Genomic DNA, 15,417 nt, shown 5'->3' on the forward strand with positions numbered 1-15,417 from the left:
AATGGCAGCTTGGACTTGACCTCAGTGGCAGGGAGACAACCAGCCAGTGGGGGCTGGGAACCAGAGGACACCATGCCATCTGTCGGGCCACTGTCCTCAGCTTCAGATGACTGTTGCCAGGCAGGAATGTAAGCCCTGTGTTGCCAGATCTTCCGGTTTTTCAGAATAATCCGGAACTCGGTATTTTAAAATGTGCTATCTCCCAAGCTGTAAATGTTGGCTGAAAAAAAATTTTTTTTCTTTTTTTTTTTAAACATTATGGAGACCCAGCAAATATCTGTGGGCTGGATTCAGCCAGTGAGTAACTTCCGATCTGGTCTGACCGCTGTCATTTATCAGATGTTGGGGCCGCGGCCTGGGGAGTTAACGTGCCTACAGAGGTGGGAGAACAGGCCCAGATCCATTTCTCTCCAGTGCCCCTCCCCCCTCCAACCTCCTAATGAGCCCTTGCAGTGGGAAGTCCTGTCTCTTGCCTGATTTGAGATGGAGATTTTATTTTAAGCCTGCAAACAGCAACCCTGAAAAACCAGGGCAGAGGATTAGACTCGCTCTCCTGCCCTCCTGCTCTCCCTGTTTTTGAGTTGGTGCTCACAAGGTGAGCCTTCCTCATCTGGGGAGGAAAGGAAGAAGCAGAGTTTGTGGAGACCTACCCAGGGGGCTCCAGTTCTGAGGCCGCATGACCTCGGGGGGAATTAGTTCCTTCATCTCTCAGTGCCTGGACTCTGAAATTATAAAATGGAGATTAATAGTAGGACTTCCTCATAGGGCTGCTCTGAGAATAAATGAATCCATCTATTTAAAGCCTTTAAAATGGTGCCCAGCACTCAATAGGCTCTCAGTAAAAATTAGCTGTCAGAGGAAGGAATGTATCTTTTTCTTTAGGATTCCAGGGGAGCTCATGCATCATTTCCTATGTTTTCCAGGACTACTTGGCAGCTCATTGTGGGGGGAGGGGAGGAGTGGAATGCAAATACTCAAAAGACACTTTAATTTGGATACATACACACACGTTCACATAGATTCACAAATACAGTGTCCCCACTTGTAGTCAGTGGGGGGCTGGGTTGGCCTGTGTAGTTGGAATGAGTTTGGGAACTTGTATGATGGATACAGAGGTCGACCAAAGTACATTTTAGCCTGGGAAGCATGCTGTCACATAAGCCACTGATTAGATTAGAGAAGTGTGGCATTTTCTTATCTTTACTGTTACAAATGAAAAAAAATCAATATTTTCCAATTATCTCCAGTGGTGTATTAAACTCACTTTGTCATATTTCATTTCACCATCTGAGAAAGAGCAGGGGGATAAGGTCAGGAAAATACATTGTGAGAGAAGATGAAGTCTTCATAGCATTTCATACTCATGCCTCCTGTCCTCCCAGCATTGTCCATTCAAAAATTTGGTCATTCATTCATTCATTCATTCACACATTCTGGATATGTCTACTGATTTCCATTCCATTCCAGGCACTGTTCCAGGTATGGGAAATTCATGATAAAAAAAACAAACAAACAGTGGCCATATTGGGAGGGGATGGGGGGAGACAGACCACAACCACACTAGCAAAAAGATCAGACAGGGGCTGTGCAGAGGGTAAAAAGTAGGGAGGATGGTGGGCTAGTCCTCTCTGAGGAAGGAGGTCCCTTCAGGCTGAGATCTGATTGATAAGAAGGAGCCAACAAGAGAGGACCATGAGAGCAAAGGACCCGGAGAAGGAAGGAATCGTGAATCCAAGGAGCTGAGGAAAGACTGGCGGGCTGCAGGGGTGGGTGGTGTGGGTGTGAGCATGCGCCAGCAGAGAGAGAACCGTGCAGAGGGAAACGCACTGGAGGGTCAAGCCGGCAAGGGATACAGTCTCATTTTTAGTTGGCTGCCATGGGAAAAGCCCAGCAATAACGGAGGCAGGAGTCCAACTAGGTGGCTCTGTAATGATCATGGGCCTCACAGAGGGATGATGGGGAGGAAGGGACAGATTGAGGATATGTTTGGGAACCAGAGTCCAACAGAACTCACTGAGATCCATGAACATATAGTCAGCCATTTGTGGGAGAATGAACTACTTACTGCTAAGCACCTACTATGTGCAGGGCACCATTCTAAGCATTTCACATGTACCTTCTTAACGCCGACAATAGACCGAAATGGAATCGCACTCTCAGGGGTTCCACACAGGTATTGAGAAGCTGAGCCAGACAGGCCGACCCACAGCCTACCCTCTTTGCCACTGCACAGCATTGTCCCCAGGCTCTCATGTAATTATGAAGGCCGACAAAGAATGCATGGCTAAGCATTTTTAGAAGTGCACAAGCAAATGCGTGTAACAGTGTTCAGGTTATAAACAACCATTTCTGGCTGGCAGCTGCTGTTTGGGTTTGGAAAGGAAAAGAGGAGCTTAGCATGACTTGTTTATCTCAGGTAATTTGGCAGTCAACTGGGCCCTGGGAATTTGAGTTACACAGAAAATGCAAAGGAAGACTGACAGGGATATTGTTTCGGGCTTTCAGAAGACAGAGTGTGACTTAAAGCCCCCAGAACCAGCCTGGAGGCGCACATGGGGAATTGGAAGGAATCTGAAAGTGTGTCACAGAGCCCCTGTTTACCTGTCTTCCAAACAGTCACGCTTTTTGTCTAACAGATTTGTTATTATGATGAGATTTCATTAAAGAGCTCTCCCCGTTCCCCTGCAAAAATGGTCCATGGCATCTAGGTAAATAATGGGAGATTCTCCAGCCTTCTGCCTCGTTACCTATTAGGTTAGAATCTAGAAGCTTGCTTTGTTGGATCTGTATAGAGCTTTAAAAAAATTTTTTTTAGTTACTTGCCAATATTTAAAACTTAGAAGCTTTCTCCTAATACTGGACTTCTCTGGAAAAATCCAATCTGATGAGACTGGGCCCACATTCCTGCACGGAAACTAGCAGCTGGACCTGAATAGTGATTCCCCGGGGCCACTTGGGTTGCTCAGTTGGTTAAGCGTCCGTCTTGGTTTTGGCTGGGGTCATGTTCTCGGGGTCATGAGATCAAGACCCGCTTCTGGCTCCGTGCTGGGTGTGGAGCCTGCTTAAGATTCTCTCTCTCTCTCTCTCTCTCTCTCTCTCTCCCTCTCCCTCTCCCTCCCTCCCTCCCTCCCCCTCTGCCCCCCACCTCTGGCGCACTCTCTCTTTCTCTCAAAAAACAAAACGATAACAACAAAACCAAATAGCAATTCCCCTTGGGCTGGGCAGGTGCTCCCCAGGCTGCTCTGTCCCCACCCTGCCACCTTACTCTGCCACAGGTGTCTTTGCAAAGGCTGTAGGTGGGTGTCCAGGAAGCTGGGATGGGGCTAAAGGCCTGTGGGGGTGGGGTAGTACTGACAGTGGGGTTGGGGTGCTCCCATTCCTGGGCTTGACACGAGGGGCTGCTGGCAGGCAGCAGAGAATAATGAACACTGGGTTAGCAGCCAGACTGACTGTGAACCCAGTTCTTCCCCCTCCTCGCTCTGACCTTGGGCAGGTTACTTCTCTGAGCCACATGGCTTTGTTGTTGTGCATGACAGGGGGGCCCCGAGAGCTGTCACCTGGGGAGGAAGCTGTCGGGGTAGGCGCTCAGTAAGCACGAGGAAACCACAATTTCCAGACAGCCCGTCTGGACAGGTCCCAGTTTTCCTTTCCTTGCTCTTCCTTCCTTTTTCAGTTTTCCTTTCTCTTCTTGTCTGGCCATTTCATAAAAACTTTGCCCTTAAATAAAGGAGCAGGTCACCAGTAGCGAATTGGCTTAGCCAGGAAACCACTGGTCCAAATACCAGAAACCCTATTTTGTCATCACTTCCTTCTTCTCTCTCACGCATTACAGATCGATCTCTTAAAAGAAGACAGTTTGTGCTCCTAAAATACCGTGCTGTCTTTCCGGCAAGCTTTTGGGTGCTAAAGTTCCCAGAGGCTACTCCATCTCCCTCCAGCAGACTACCCCTTCTTGAGTTCCCTCATGGGAAGAGTCTACAGCATTTCCCGTTGTATTTTTTTAAAAATTTGAATCTGCCTTTTGGCCATTTAATATTTTAAGTTTCTTTTCATTTTTTCAAAAGGAGATAGGTCCAGATACATCATTCAAAAATAAAAACATATAAAAAGGAACAGTGATTCGTTGTCTTTGTACACGTAGCTCTGGGTGGTTCTTTATACAAATAGAACCAATGTGAGTATTTATTCTTATTTTCCTTTTTCTTGGAGAAAAGATTGCATAGTCCATGCCCTTTCTGCCTGTTGATTTTTTTCAAGTAACATGACTATCTTATATATAAGGAGCTCGCTCATTCTTTTTTCCAGCTTCACAGTATTCTGTACCATTGTGTGGATTTGCTGTATTTACTCAACCAGTCCCTGCTGATAGACTTATGGGTCATTTGCAACATTTGCTATTGCAGGTTGTGATACAGTGAATATGCCTTGGTACATCCGTGTCCTCTTCGTGGAGGTAATTCTTTGTGGTGGATCCCTGGAAGTATTATTGCTAGCCCAAAAGGAAAATACACTTGTGCTTTTGAGGATGTTGTTAAAATACCTTCCAAAGGGACTATGTTGTTCTCCACTCCCCTCCCCCCGCCGCCCCTGTGCTCAAAAGTGTCAGCTTCCTAGCTCTTGCCAACAGTATGTTGTCAAACCTCGGATTTTTGCCAGTCTGATTAGTGAGATTAAGTGGTATTTGTCATTTAAATTAAATTCCATAGATATATAAAATGAGAGCAACATAAGTCCTTCTATTTGGACAACAGAAGAAATAAGCTCATTTTGTAACCTCACAACAGTACCATCACCCCAGTGGAGAGAAACAAGTTCTTTGTTCAAAGCTCCTTTGTGGTGGGGAGGTCCCTGCATGGGCCCTCTCTGCCTGCAGGATTTCCACTGGATTTATTCTCCAAAGCCCAACCCTTCCTGCCAAGGCTGAGCATTTCACCTGAGTAGACGGGAGTAAGTGTCTAATGCCAAGCCTGCCTTACATTTTTGGCATCTTACAGCATTTACCTGGCTGGCTGGCAACGCCGTCTTCTTTGGTTGTTGGGAAATCATTTCATCTAACCCCCTTCCTAATTGCTCTAGGAACCCAAAGTACATTACGAAGCTGCATCACAGAAAGAATTGCTTACATCAGACTCCCTCCCCGGTCTATTCTTGTGTTCTGTACTTGTCTTTAACGCCCCGACTGAAGAGCAGTGTGGTCCGATGGTTAGGAGTGCAGGCTCCCAAGCCAGACTGCTCAGATCCAGATCAAGGCTCCTCAACTCACTAGCTGGGTAATTTGGGACAAGCTTCCTAACCTCTTTGGGTCTCAGTGACCGCATCTGACAAGCGGGATAATATTTCTTGGGTAGCTGAGAGGAGTAAATGGGTTGATTCCTGGACTTAACCTGGAGCTCAGTGCCTGGCACAGAGTAAACGTGACTTAAGGTGAGCTCACGTGGTAATAACAATGATTAATATGATTGTGATGGTGATGATGTTAGTGACAGTAGTCATTAGGAGCACCCTGTCACTTACAAGCTACATTTTTGTGACCTCGAAAAAGCAGCTCATTCACCCCCTCAAAGTTTGTTTCTCATTTCTTCCTTGGTTGGTACCAACGGGATAGTACTGTCCATCTAGAGCAAGAGTCAGCAGACTGGGAGCGAAACCCAGCCTGCCGCCTGTGTTTGTGAAAAAGTTTTATTGGAACACAGTGGCACCCATTTGTTTACATACAGTCTAGCGCTGCTCTCGCTCCACAATGGCTGAGTCGAGTAGTTGTGCCAGAGACTTTACGATTTTATGAACTTATGGCCTGTAAGGTAAAAAATATTTACTCTCAGGGGCGCCTGGGTGGCTCAGTCCGTTAAACATATGCCTTCGGCTCAGGTCATGATCTCAGGGTCCTGGGATCCAGCCCCGCATTGGGCTCTCTGCTCAGTGGCGAGTCTGCTCCTCCGTCTCCCTCTGTGATCTCTCTTGCTTTCACTCTCTTTCCAATAAATAAATAAAATCTTTAAAAAATAAAAAATAAAAAATATTTACTCCTTGGCCCTTTCCAGGACAAGTTTATTGAGTCCTACCCCACAGCAGTGGTTGTAAGGATGCAGGAGATCAAGCCTGTGCATTGATCCTGGCACATAGTAGGTATCCAGTTCAGTGGAGCTGTGTCCCCCAAGCTTTAACATTCATGAACTAGGTGCCCGGTTCTCACCCTCCCCCCTGCCACTCTCCTTCTCCCCTATAGGAAAAAACAGGGAGTAATTACCATGTGAATAATTTAGTTAGAAATACTGCAAAATGATATTATGCCTATGTATTTTTATCATGTACCATACATTTCCATATGCACCAAATATTTCACACGTTCAATAATCTACAGCAATGGATAGAAAAGGCTGTGTCCTGTGGACTGTACTTCACAGGAGGCTTACGGCTCTTTTAAGGGTAATTCTGATGCTGATTTTCCCTTGCCTGGTGGTTTCAGAAGCTGACATCCAAGGAAGACATACCTCCCTTCTGAATGGTAGCTCTGAATATTATGATCTGCATCTAGAGCAAAGTAAAACCAAAGTGTCAGAATCTTCTAACCATCAAAAATGAATCCAAAGTGTGGATAAAATCTCTGATGTCCTAAGTGGGAGAATATTATATGCATTTATGTCTTTTTCGTTTTTGTTTTTTTTTTCTTTATTCCCAGGCACACGTCTGTTTTATAATGTGAGTTACACATGTATCATTTACATTTGGCCTTATTTATCGTCTCATGGCTGAAACTAACAGGTCACCTTGCAAAATGCAGGGGAACACCCCCTCAATTTTGCAAGCAGCGTCTATTGATATTAGTGTCACTGTCTTCCACCTCCCTCCCGGAGTGTCGTGAGAATACGAGATATAAGTAAGAAGATACTTAGAGATGCTGAGTGCAGTAGACAGGTCCAGTGTAATCTCGTTCTTTCTGTCCTTGGCAAGAAGGAGCAGCCTCCACGTGCAGCTGCCCAGAGGAGAGAGGGGCTCAGTGGTGTGAGGATGGGGCGTTAGTTACAAGTGTACATAATTAGAGCGAATTATCTTCATTGGAAAATAAGCAAATTATTTTCCAATTTAATGAATAAGCAGCTTCTAATGAACTCCAGTAGAGAGATTTGCTTTCAAATTTCAGTAGTTAAGTTCTGTGTTCTTTGTATTAATGTGTTGCTTTTATGGCCCACCTTAATGTTTTTCTTACTGTTCTCTATTGGTGGAACAGAATTTTAGAGATGAAAAGCAACCCCAGAGGTGATTCAGCCTCTCATTTAAAATTTAAAACAAAGGGAAGAAAATAGGGCCCAGAAGGATCCTGTGGGATCCTGTGACTTATCCAAGATCCCATAACTGGTCTGCTGTCCACTGGACCAGGTCCCTAAGCGTGTGTCTGCCCAGCACTAGAAGGGCTGCAGCCAAACTCTGGGGACTGCCGTGCTTGCCCTTGGACTAGCTCTGCTTCCTTTTTCCTCCCTGGCTTTGTTCTGGGCCCGTTTCCCTGCTGACATCTTAACTTGCCTTGACACTTGCTTCTGCTGGTAGAACACTCTGGTCTGACCCCTGGTCTCCAACCCTCCCTGTCCCCTTCCAGCTCTAGACTAATCTCCTGGCTCTCGGCTCTGCCCTGCGTGGCCTACGACCTGGCATGTCATCCTCTCCATAGTGAGTCCCTTGACTGACAGCTAGTGCAGGGGTGGTCAAAGGTTTCTGGGAGCTGTCCACGCTGGTTCCTCCCTCCAGAGCATCAGGGGTCAGGAGGTTGAGATAAAATGGGCCCAACAACCCAGACCCCCTGATCCTTAATTCTGGGCCTTTTTCTTAGTTTTTTAAATGAATAAACCTTATTTTTAGAGCAATTTTAGGTCCATAGCAAAGTTGGGTAGGAAGTACAGAGCGTTTTCATATAACCCCCATCCGCACACACACACAGCCTCCCCCCACTGTTGGCATCCAGCACCTCAGTGGCACGTTAAGTGGGTGTCTTAAGTGGGTGGAACACAAGGGCAGGCATGTAGTCAGTTTCAGATCACTTCGTTCTGCCTTGGCATTCTCTGGTAGTCTGTCCCCCAAGGCAGGTGGCTTCTGACCGCATCAAAGTTCATACATGGAGATAGCCCTGCACCGGCCCTCTGTCTTCTTTGTCTATCCAAACCAATTTCAAATTCCTGGAGCTGGGATTCTGATTGACTGCAGTAGGGTCAGGCATCCATCCCCAGTGCACCATACTGAGGTTGGGGTCCTATATAGTCTTGGAGCTCCCCTCTGAGGACAGGGAGGAGAGAGAGAGAGAGAGAGAGAGAAGGAGGCAGTTTAGTGTGTCCTTATGAGCTGAGCAAATAACCCAGAAGACATCTACCATACCATGATATTGTATAATCCAGGATCTCCTATAAATTCTCCAGCTGCCTCTTTTCCAAATCCTTTATTAATATTGGCCCCAAATTCTGGCCATTGCCAGAGGTTCATCTTTGGACCTTTGCTCTTCCCCTCATTCTCACTTTCTTGGAAAGAGTGACTTGCGCTTCATCACCGGCTATAAGATCCCCCACCCCCCACACTTGTGTAGACCTACTCGAAGTGGCCACATCCAGAGACAAACATCTTTCCTCTGAGACTCAGTCCCTACTTCTTGCCTCTCAATAACTCATCGCTGTCTTTTTGCTCCTGCTTTGGAGTATTCTTGGCTAATGGGACATGTGGTACTGATTTTCTCATACATAGCCACCTGAGAGTAAAGCTGGATAATTTGGAAGACACATGGACAATGCACAGAGGTTCCCATTTTATAGTTTAAAACAAAGGCAATCCATTAATTTTCCATCAAGGAATCCTTTTGTAATGGACACTTCCATAAAAGTTGTGAAAACTGCATTTGGAACAGTATATTGAAACCTTGGGGTTTAAAGGCATGATGTTGAGCTGTTGAACTTATGCATACTTTCAAATGTTAGTCTTCCGGTTTTCTAAGAAAATCAACATTCTCGCTGAAATTGCCTGTTATATGGGAAATGTGGGTGATTACTGCTAATTCACATCTGTACCATCACCTCGGTGGTGAGTTTGGGGGTTTCGTGAAGCACATTGGTATGCACTCATCAAAGATTATGTGTATGCGCAGAGTGGAAGGCATTTTTGTGGAAGGCATTTTATATAATTCCAAACAATTTAATAAAAATGTAATTCGACTGGGAAATCTACCGACAGCCCTTGCAGAGTGTGGATAATGTTCCAGATTAAGGAGCTGAGGCTTTGTTCATTACAGTCAAATAACGTGAGTGTGTGAATTACCATTTCCTTGCTGTTGGTCTATTTCAAGAGTATGCCATTTTCTCACTATAATAATAGGCTACATTTTCTTAAAATCATTTGATTATGATTGGTCCCGTCTATTCAGTTTGCAAATAAAAAGCTTTTGCAGTGATAAACTAGCAGTTTTAAAATAGCCTTAATCTCTGGTTCTGCTTTTGAACTGCTACAGGTCAGACTCTGCGAAAGGCTGACAGAGGCCGGTCATGCTCACGGGAGAAAAAGGAGGTAAATGTGTCACTGGTGAGGGTGGGTGGGAGGCAACTCTGTTTGAAGGGAGCCTGCTGGTGAATAAGTATTCCTGGATCTCCTACTTGTTTCTGAGTCTCCAGCCTGAATCCTGGACCGAAGGATAGTTGGCACCTCAAGTTCTCAACCAAAGTTGAAAAGTCACTGGTAGTAACAATCTCTTACAAAGTATATCAGTTAACTTTGTGTAACAAATGAAACCCACATTTCAGGGATGTCACACAGCAACGGTGCATTTAGTTCATGATTCTGTGGGTCAGCAGTTTGGGCTCGGCATTTCTGTTGATTTCAGCTGGACTCACTTCTGCCTTTGCAGTGAGCACTGTGTCACCTTGGGGATGGCTGAGTACTAGTAGTGTGCTTCGGCTCTCTTTCACTGCTTTCTCATCCACCAGCAAACCAGCCAGCTTTGTTCTTCTGGGGGTTCAGGGGGTCAAGAGCATGAAGAGTGGAAGCTGCACCACCTCTTGAGCCCTGGGTTCAGAACCAGCATGGTGTCCCTTCTGCCAACTTGGTTTTCTTTAAAGCAAGTCACAAGGTCAGGCCAGATTGAAGGGGTGGGGAAATAGGCCTCACCTCTGCATGGGAAAGCTATAAATACTGTGGCCATTCTTGAGACCTGACACACTGAGCCCACCTGCTCTGTGCCCGGCAGAAGGGATGAGAGAGACACAGCTCTGATCTCACGGTGTGTGCACTAGAGATGGAAGGGATGTGCAGCGGGGTCATTATAATGCCATGTAAGAAGGACAAAGAGAGTGGAATTTCAGTACAGAAGAGGGCTTACCTGACTCTGCCAGTGATCTCTAGAAAGGCGTGTGGAAAAGCTGATATGCACGCTGCCTCTTGAAGAATGAGCAGCAGTTTTTCGGGCCAAGTTAAAAAGCATGGTCAAAGTCAGACATGAGTAAGGAAGGTTGCAAGATTACTGAGCTGGAGGGTACAAAGTGGAAGCAAGGACCCAGAGGTTACCTCAGGGCCTCTGGATCAAGTCTCAAGCTCACGGGAGTTTGAATTTGAGTCTTATGTAGCCACAGATGGGTATAGGGGTACAAGGGTGTGAAGGCATGAGGCTCATCATAAGTATCCACCAATCCTGAAATTCATCAGCGCTTCCATGCTGCGTCCTCCGAGTTGGCCTCACTCTCAGTGAAGCAGGTTGGGGTTGGACCGCAAAGGCCGTGGGTGCTTTGCAGTGGCTGTCATCCTGTCCCCTCTTGTCTCCTTTCTCAGCGTGTAGCCGGAACAGCCGGCATGGGTTTTCCTTCTTATTTAAGCAACCTACCTGGGGGAGGGCTGGGACTTTGGTGCTGCTGAAAACATCTAAATGTCAGCCCTGGTGGGCATTCTAGAAACTGAACCAGGGTGGATTCTGTCACTCCTTCCTGCAGGAACATTTTTCTAGAAGCAGAGCAGGTGCACCTATCTCCCACAAAGTCCTTGCAGGACTTGGAGGGTAGAAGAGCCGGAACAGGAGGTGAGGCACAGGCCCGCAGGCTCCCAGGCCCCCTCGGTGAAGTGACCCTAGGGTGGGGACCAGCCCTCCCCCCGCACCCAAAGCCAGGAACGAACTGTTTCAACCTAACCGAGACTTTTGGTCACAGAGTAACATCATCACATTTATCCACCTTAAAAGATTTGCTGGGAATCGACAAAGCAGGCAGCAGGTAACTAGTTGAGTTGCTCGTTTCCCCCTCTCTCTTTCTCTTGCAACAGACTCCCTAATTGCTGCTTTTCCTGGCTACTCCCATCATGCCAGTTGCCCGAGAGCATTTCAGATCACTCTTCTTCTGCAAAGTGAGATGTTTATCACAAAATCTTAAGTTTTACCCTGAAAGATATTTAAAATGGTTTCAGGGCCTTTTCTGAAAAAAGAGGGTTCTGACTCTCTTAACAGGGCTTTTGTTTGGTTAGAGAAACAAGAGAAAGAAACGACTAGCAAGGTGCCAGGATGCTCATCTTGATCTATTAAAAACATGCTTTTCCCTGCCCACTTCCTCCTTCCGCATCCCCCGCCCCCCCCGTCACCTGTGAAATCTGGCACTTCTGACACTCCTGTGCCTCACACAGGTAGAGATCAGACTCTGTCACCATGAAAGGCAAGGAGACAAGCTGGTGGTTGGAACGGGGCAGACAAGTGCGTCAGGTTGTTTTGATGGTGAGGTGACATGGGGCCCTGCTCACATCGGGGCAGGTGAAGGCGCTGTTTCCTTCCTGGGTTGGGACTGGGTCGTTCTCTGTGTGGTCATGGGCCAGCATGGCAAAGGGAGGAGGGAACGGCTGTTTGCAGTGAGCTCTCCAGGCCAAATTCAGCCCAAAAAGATGTGTTTTATTTGGCCCAGACGCTATTACCATTTTTCAAAAATTAGGCTGTCCGCATTTATAATTTTCACATAAAAAACGCACACTTCTGGCTTCTTTGATAAAATGGAGAATGACAGCAGAGCCTTATTCCATAAGGCAACACTGGGCAATGGCTGGTGTTTGGGGACCCTCCCTCTGCCATCTTTGCCCTCCATACACATCTGCTCGGTAGCAGACAGGTGTCAGAACCACATTGTGGGCAGGCCCCCTTGCCGAGGCTTGTGTCTGTGGTCACAAACAGTGCTACACATTAGAATCACCCCAGAGCTTTTTAAATACCACAGAGTTGAGGCCTTTTTCCAAACCAGTTATATCAGAATCTCTGGGGGGTGGGACCCAGGCTTCCAAATTTTATAACCCCCCTGCCCAGCCACAGGTGAGAGCCAGTGCCTGGTCCATATTAAGTAACCCCTGGCTCTCAGCTCAGGTCCTTCCCTGAGCCCTGCATGCCTGCGTGGCCCCGGGGCACCCCAGTTCTCAAGTCCTCCCACAGACACAGATGAACCCCCAACAGGTGCCGCAGGAGGGAGAGCAGGCTCCCTGCAAGAGGCAGCGTGAACCGAGGCTTTGGAAGGGCTACAGTCCTTTCTGAAACATGCGTCTGATGGTTAGCTTGAAGCCGGTAGATACTTTCCGCTTAGCTGGTAAAAATATTCTCGGCCTTGTCTCTAACAAGTATTCATGGTTTCTGCCTGTGGAGATTATATAGTGTTTATGGCCCTTGGTCATGAATTATTAATGATTTTGAAATTGTGTTCATTGTAGTTTACTCAAAAATCATTAGGAAGTAAATTTATCACACAGTGTTTAAAAAAGTGAAAAAGAAAACCACAAAGGAGGAAAGAAACCTTTATTCATCAGCCCCCCAGCGTCCATCCTATCGCCCATGGCACTGTGGGGCCCCAAGAGACTGAATTAGTACCCACAGTGTACTCCTCCAGCCTCAGATCCCAGTCATATGACCTTTTGACTCTTTCGAGCCCTCTTGCCACCTTTTGAGATTTTTGTTTACTAGGCAATAATGTGTTAAAGTGACTCTGCATAGTGCCAGACCCGTAGTAAGCATTCCATAAATGTTAGTTGTTACATTATTTTAATCATTTCTTAGCATGTCTAATATTTAACAGAGAGGTATTCATGTCCTTGGACAGAGAAGGCACACAATTGTACTTCTTACTGAAGGGGTCTCCCTTGCTCCAGCTGGACTTTGGGCTGATTCCATCCTTCCAGTCTCCTGGCTGTGTGCCCCCAGGCAGTTGGGCCCCAGGCAGGCTAGATCCAGCACCCCTACTCTGAACCAGTCTGAGAGGCTCCTATGATAATAGACGGCCTTCTTCTGCAGAATCTGGAGATTCTGAAAAATGCTCTTAACAGCACGCTCATCTGCTGAGCTCACTTTGTAAAGGACTGCAAAAGTCATTTAACTCAACCACCTAGAAAACATTAAGCTTTCCCTTTGCATGCACGTAATAAGCATGTGTCCCCAAGTGCACGTGCACACAGGCGCGTGCACACGAGCACTTCCTGCTATTAAGCAAAGCCTTTCAGTGCAAAGACTGGAGACTCCTTCCATCTTGCCATGCCAAGAGGAACCAGATTTCAGGAGAACACAGCGAAGGAGGGAGTCCAGGATTCCAGCTGCCTCCAGGGATGGGGGAAGCCGGATGACCCTCTCTGTACCATCACGGACATGCCACCACTTCTTGTGGTGTATGCACCTCGTCATTGTCTTGCTCTTCCCTCCCCTTCCTTCTCCTTCTCTGCCTTCTCCCAGTTCAGATGCAGAAAGAGAGTCTGATTGACCTGGTAGTCAATACCAAAGGGTATTTAGGGGACACAGTGCTCTTGATATCAGCGCCCCAGATGCCCTCCCAAGAAGCACCCACAGTAAGCAATGGCTTGTGTGTCCTTCGAGAAATCTTCCATAGACATGCAACTGTGCAGAGCTTATCGTCCTTCTCTGTCCCCGTGATAGCACAGCGACACATGATGCTTTTTTCTTGGATTTTTTTTTTTCACTTAATAACATGTCTTGGAGAGCGTTCCATAGCAGAACATGTGCACAGACCTCATCCATTCGTCTTTATGGCTGCATAGTGCTCCACTGTGAATGCACAGAAACACGGTCCTTTCTTTGAAACCTTTTGGGGCCAAATGTGTTTCACTGTTTTAGAATTCAGAAAGTAATCCCGTCCCACTATGGCCTGGGACAACACCCTATAATCAAACACATTAACATACCTGCAGGGAAATATGAATATTCATACTAAGTAGGATAGACAAAGGCTGTGAGTTTCATGTCAGTTCAGATCAGGTTTTGATACCAAATAAATGCATATAAGGGAGGCTGGACCCATGCATAGATATGTTACCGTTTGTGGTTGACAACTCTCTAGGCTAAGAGAATTTGCTACCATAAGCACACTTTAAAGAATACCCTAGAGCAGACATCTTTGTGCGCACGCACGGAGTAGCCAAAGATTAAATTCCAAAGTGGGATGACTGGCACAAAGGGTATGAGTTTTTTAAAAATGGACATTTCCATTTTGTCTCCCAACAGCATGAGAGAAGCAGAGCTTTTGTTCCAGGCCACCTTGTAGCACGCTGACCACATTGAAGTGTGGCTGCCCACACCAGGACCATTCAGTGGCCATCCCTGTATGCTCTCTAGTCCACTAGAAAGGGAGCAGGAGCAGGGCAGCTGTCCTGAGAAGGATTTGGAGGCATGTCTAGCACCTTGATTTCTAAAAGCCATCTTTCCCCGGGCCCTTGGCTCAGAGCACCTTGCTTGGCTGGTTGCAGAAGCACCAGTGGGACTGGTGACTTGTAAGTTTCAGACTCTACTGGCACCCAGTGAACAGACCCTTTGCCTTCCTCATTTCAGATCCCAGCTTTCTTGCCACTTCAGCCTTCTGGGGAGTGGGGCGCTGGCCCTTCCGTATTTACAGATCTCAATCCCTTTGTTTAAAAATTTTAAAAAAATTGTTTTAAGTAAAAAAATAAAAATTTAAAAAATAACCAAAAAAAAAAAAAAAAGAAAGAAGAAGAAGGGGTGGGGAGACAATGCAGGCTGATAGTCCTATATTATAAGAGCCTGTCTGATATGACAGCTGACATTCCAAATCTGCACTTTTCCCGGAATGAAAGCTTTTTAGTTCAAGTTTCTGGGCAGAGAAGGGCTAAATCCATTTTCCATCCAATTGCTAAGTGCATTCCCAGTTGCGAAGTTACAATTGTCAGTCTTTCGGCTCCTTGAGGTCTTGGTCTCTGCAGCTCCGAGAATTTGGAGAGGGGGGCCCCTCGTGACACTGACAACTTCTAATCACTCCAGGGCAAACAAGTCATGTGGTGGGGTTTGAAGCCTCTTAGCAAAGTAGTGAGCCTGGGAACACTGAAGCAAACAGCCTGGATTCCTAGCCTACCCCCCCCCATCACTCAGGCCAGTTGCCTATCCTGCCTGCAACTCGACCTCTTCTTCTAAAGAGTAGGGATCAT

The 15,417-nt window shown here is 46.6% G+C and overlaps 1 protein-coding gene across 2 annotated transcripts in view; it reads left to right on the plus strand.

Annotated features, from left to right (window-relative positions):
• KATNIP (katanin interacting protein) overlaps nt 1-15,417 on the plus strand; it is a 188,084-nt gene that overhangs the window by 9,816 nt on the left and 162,851 nt on the right. Inside the window, exon 2 of one of the 2 annotated variants that reach the window (XM_027609862.2) lies at nt 9,482-9,537. The exons of the other annotated variant lie outside the window; for it this stretch is intronic. Coding sequence (XP_027465663.2) covers nt 9,482-9,537 — 56 coding nt within the window. The remainder of the gene's footprint in view (nt 1-9,481; nt 9,538-15,417) is intronic. 2 annotated transcript variants of the gene reach the window in all.

This window comes from Zalophus californianus, chromosome 10 (assembly GCF_009762305.2).
Source record: "Zalophus californianus isolate mZalCal1 chromosome 10, mZalCal1.pri.v2, whole genome shotgun sequence".
Taxonomy (NCBI): Eukaryota; Metazoa; Chordata; class Mammalia; order Carnivora; family Otariidae; genus Zalophus; species Zalophus californianus.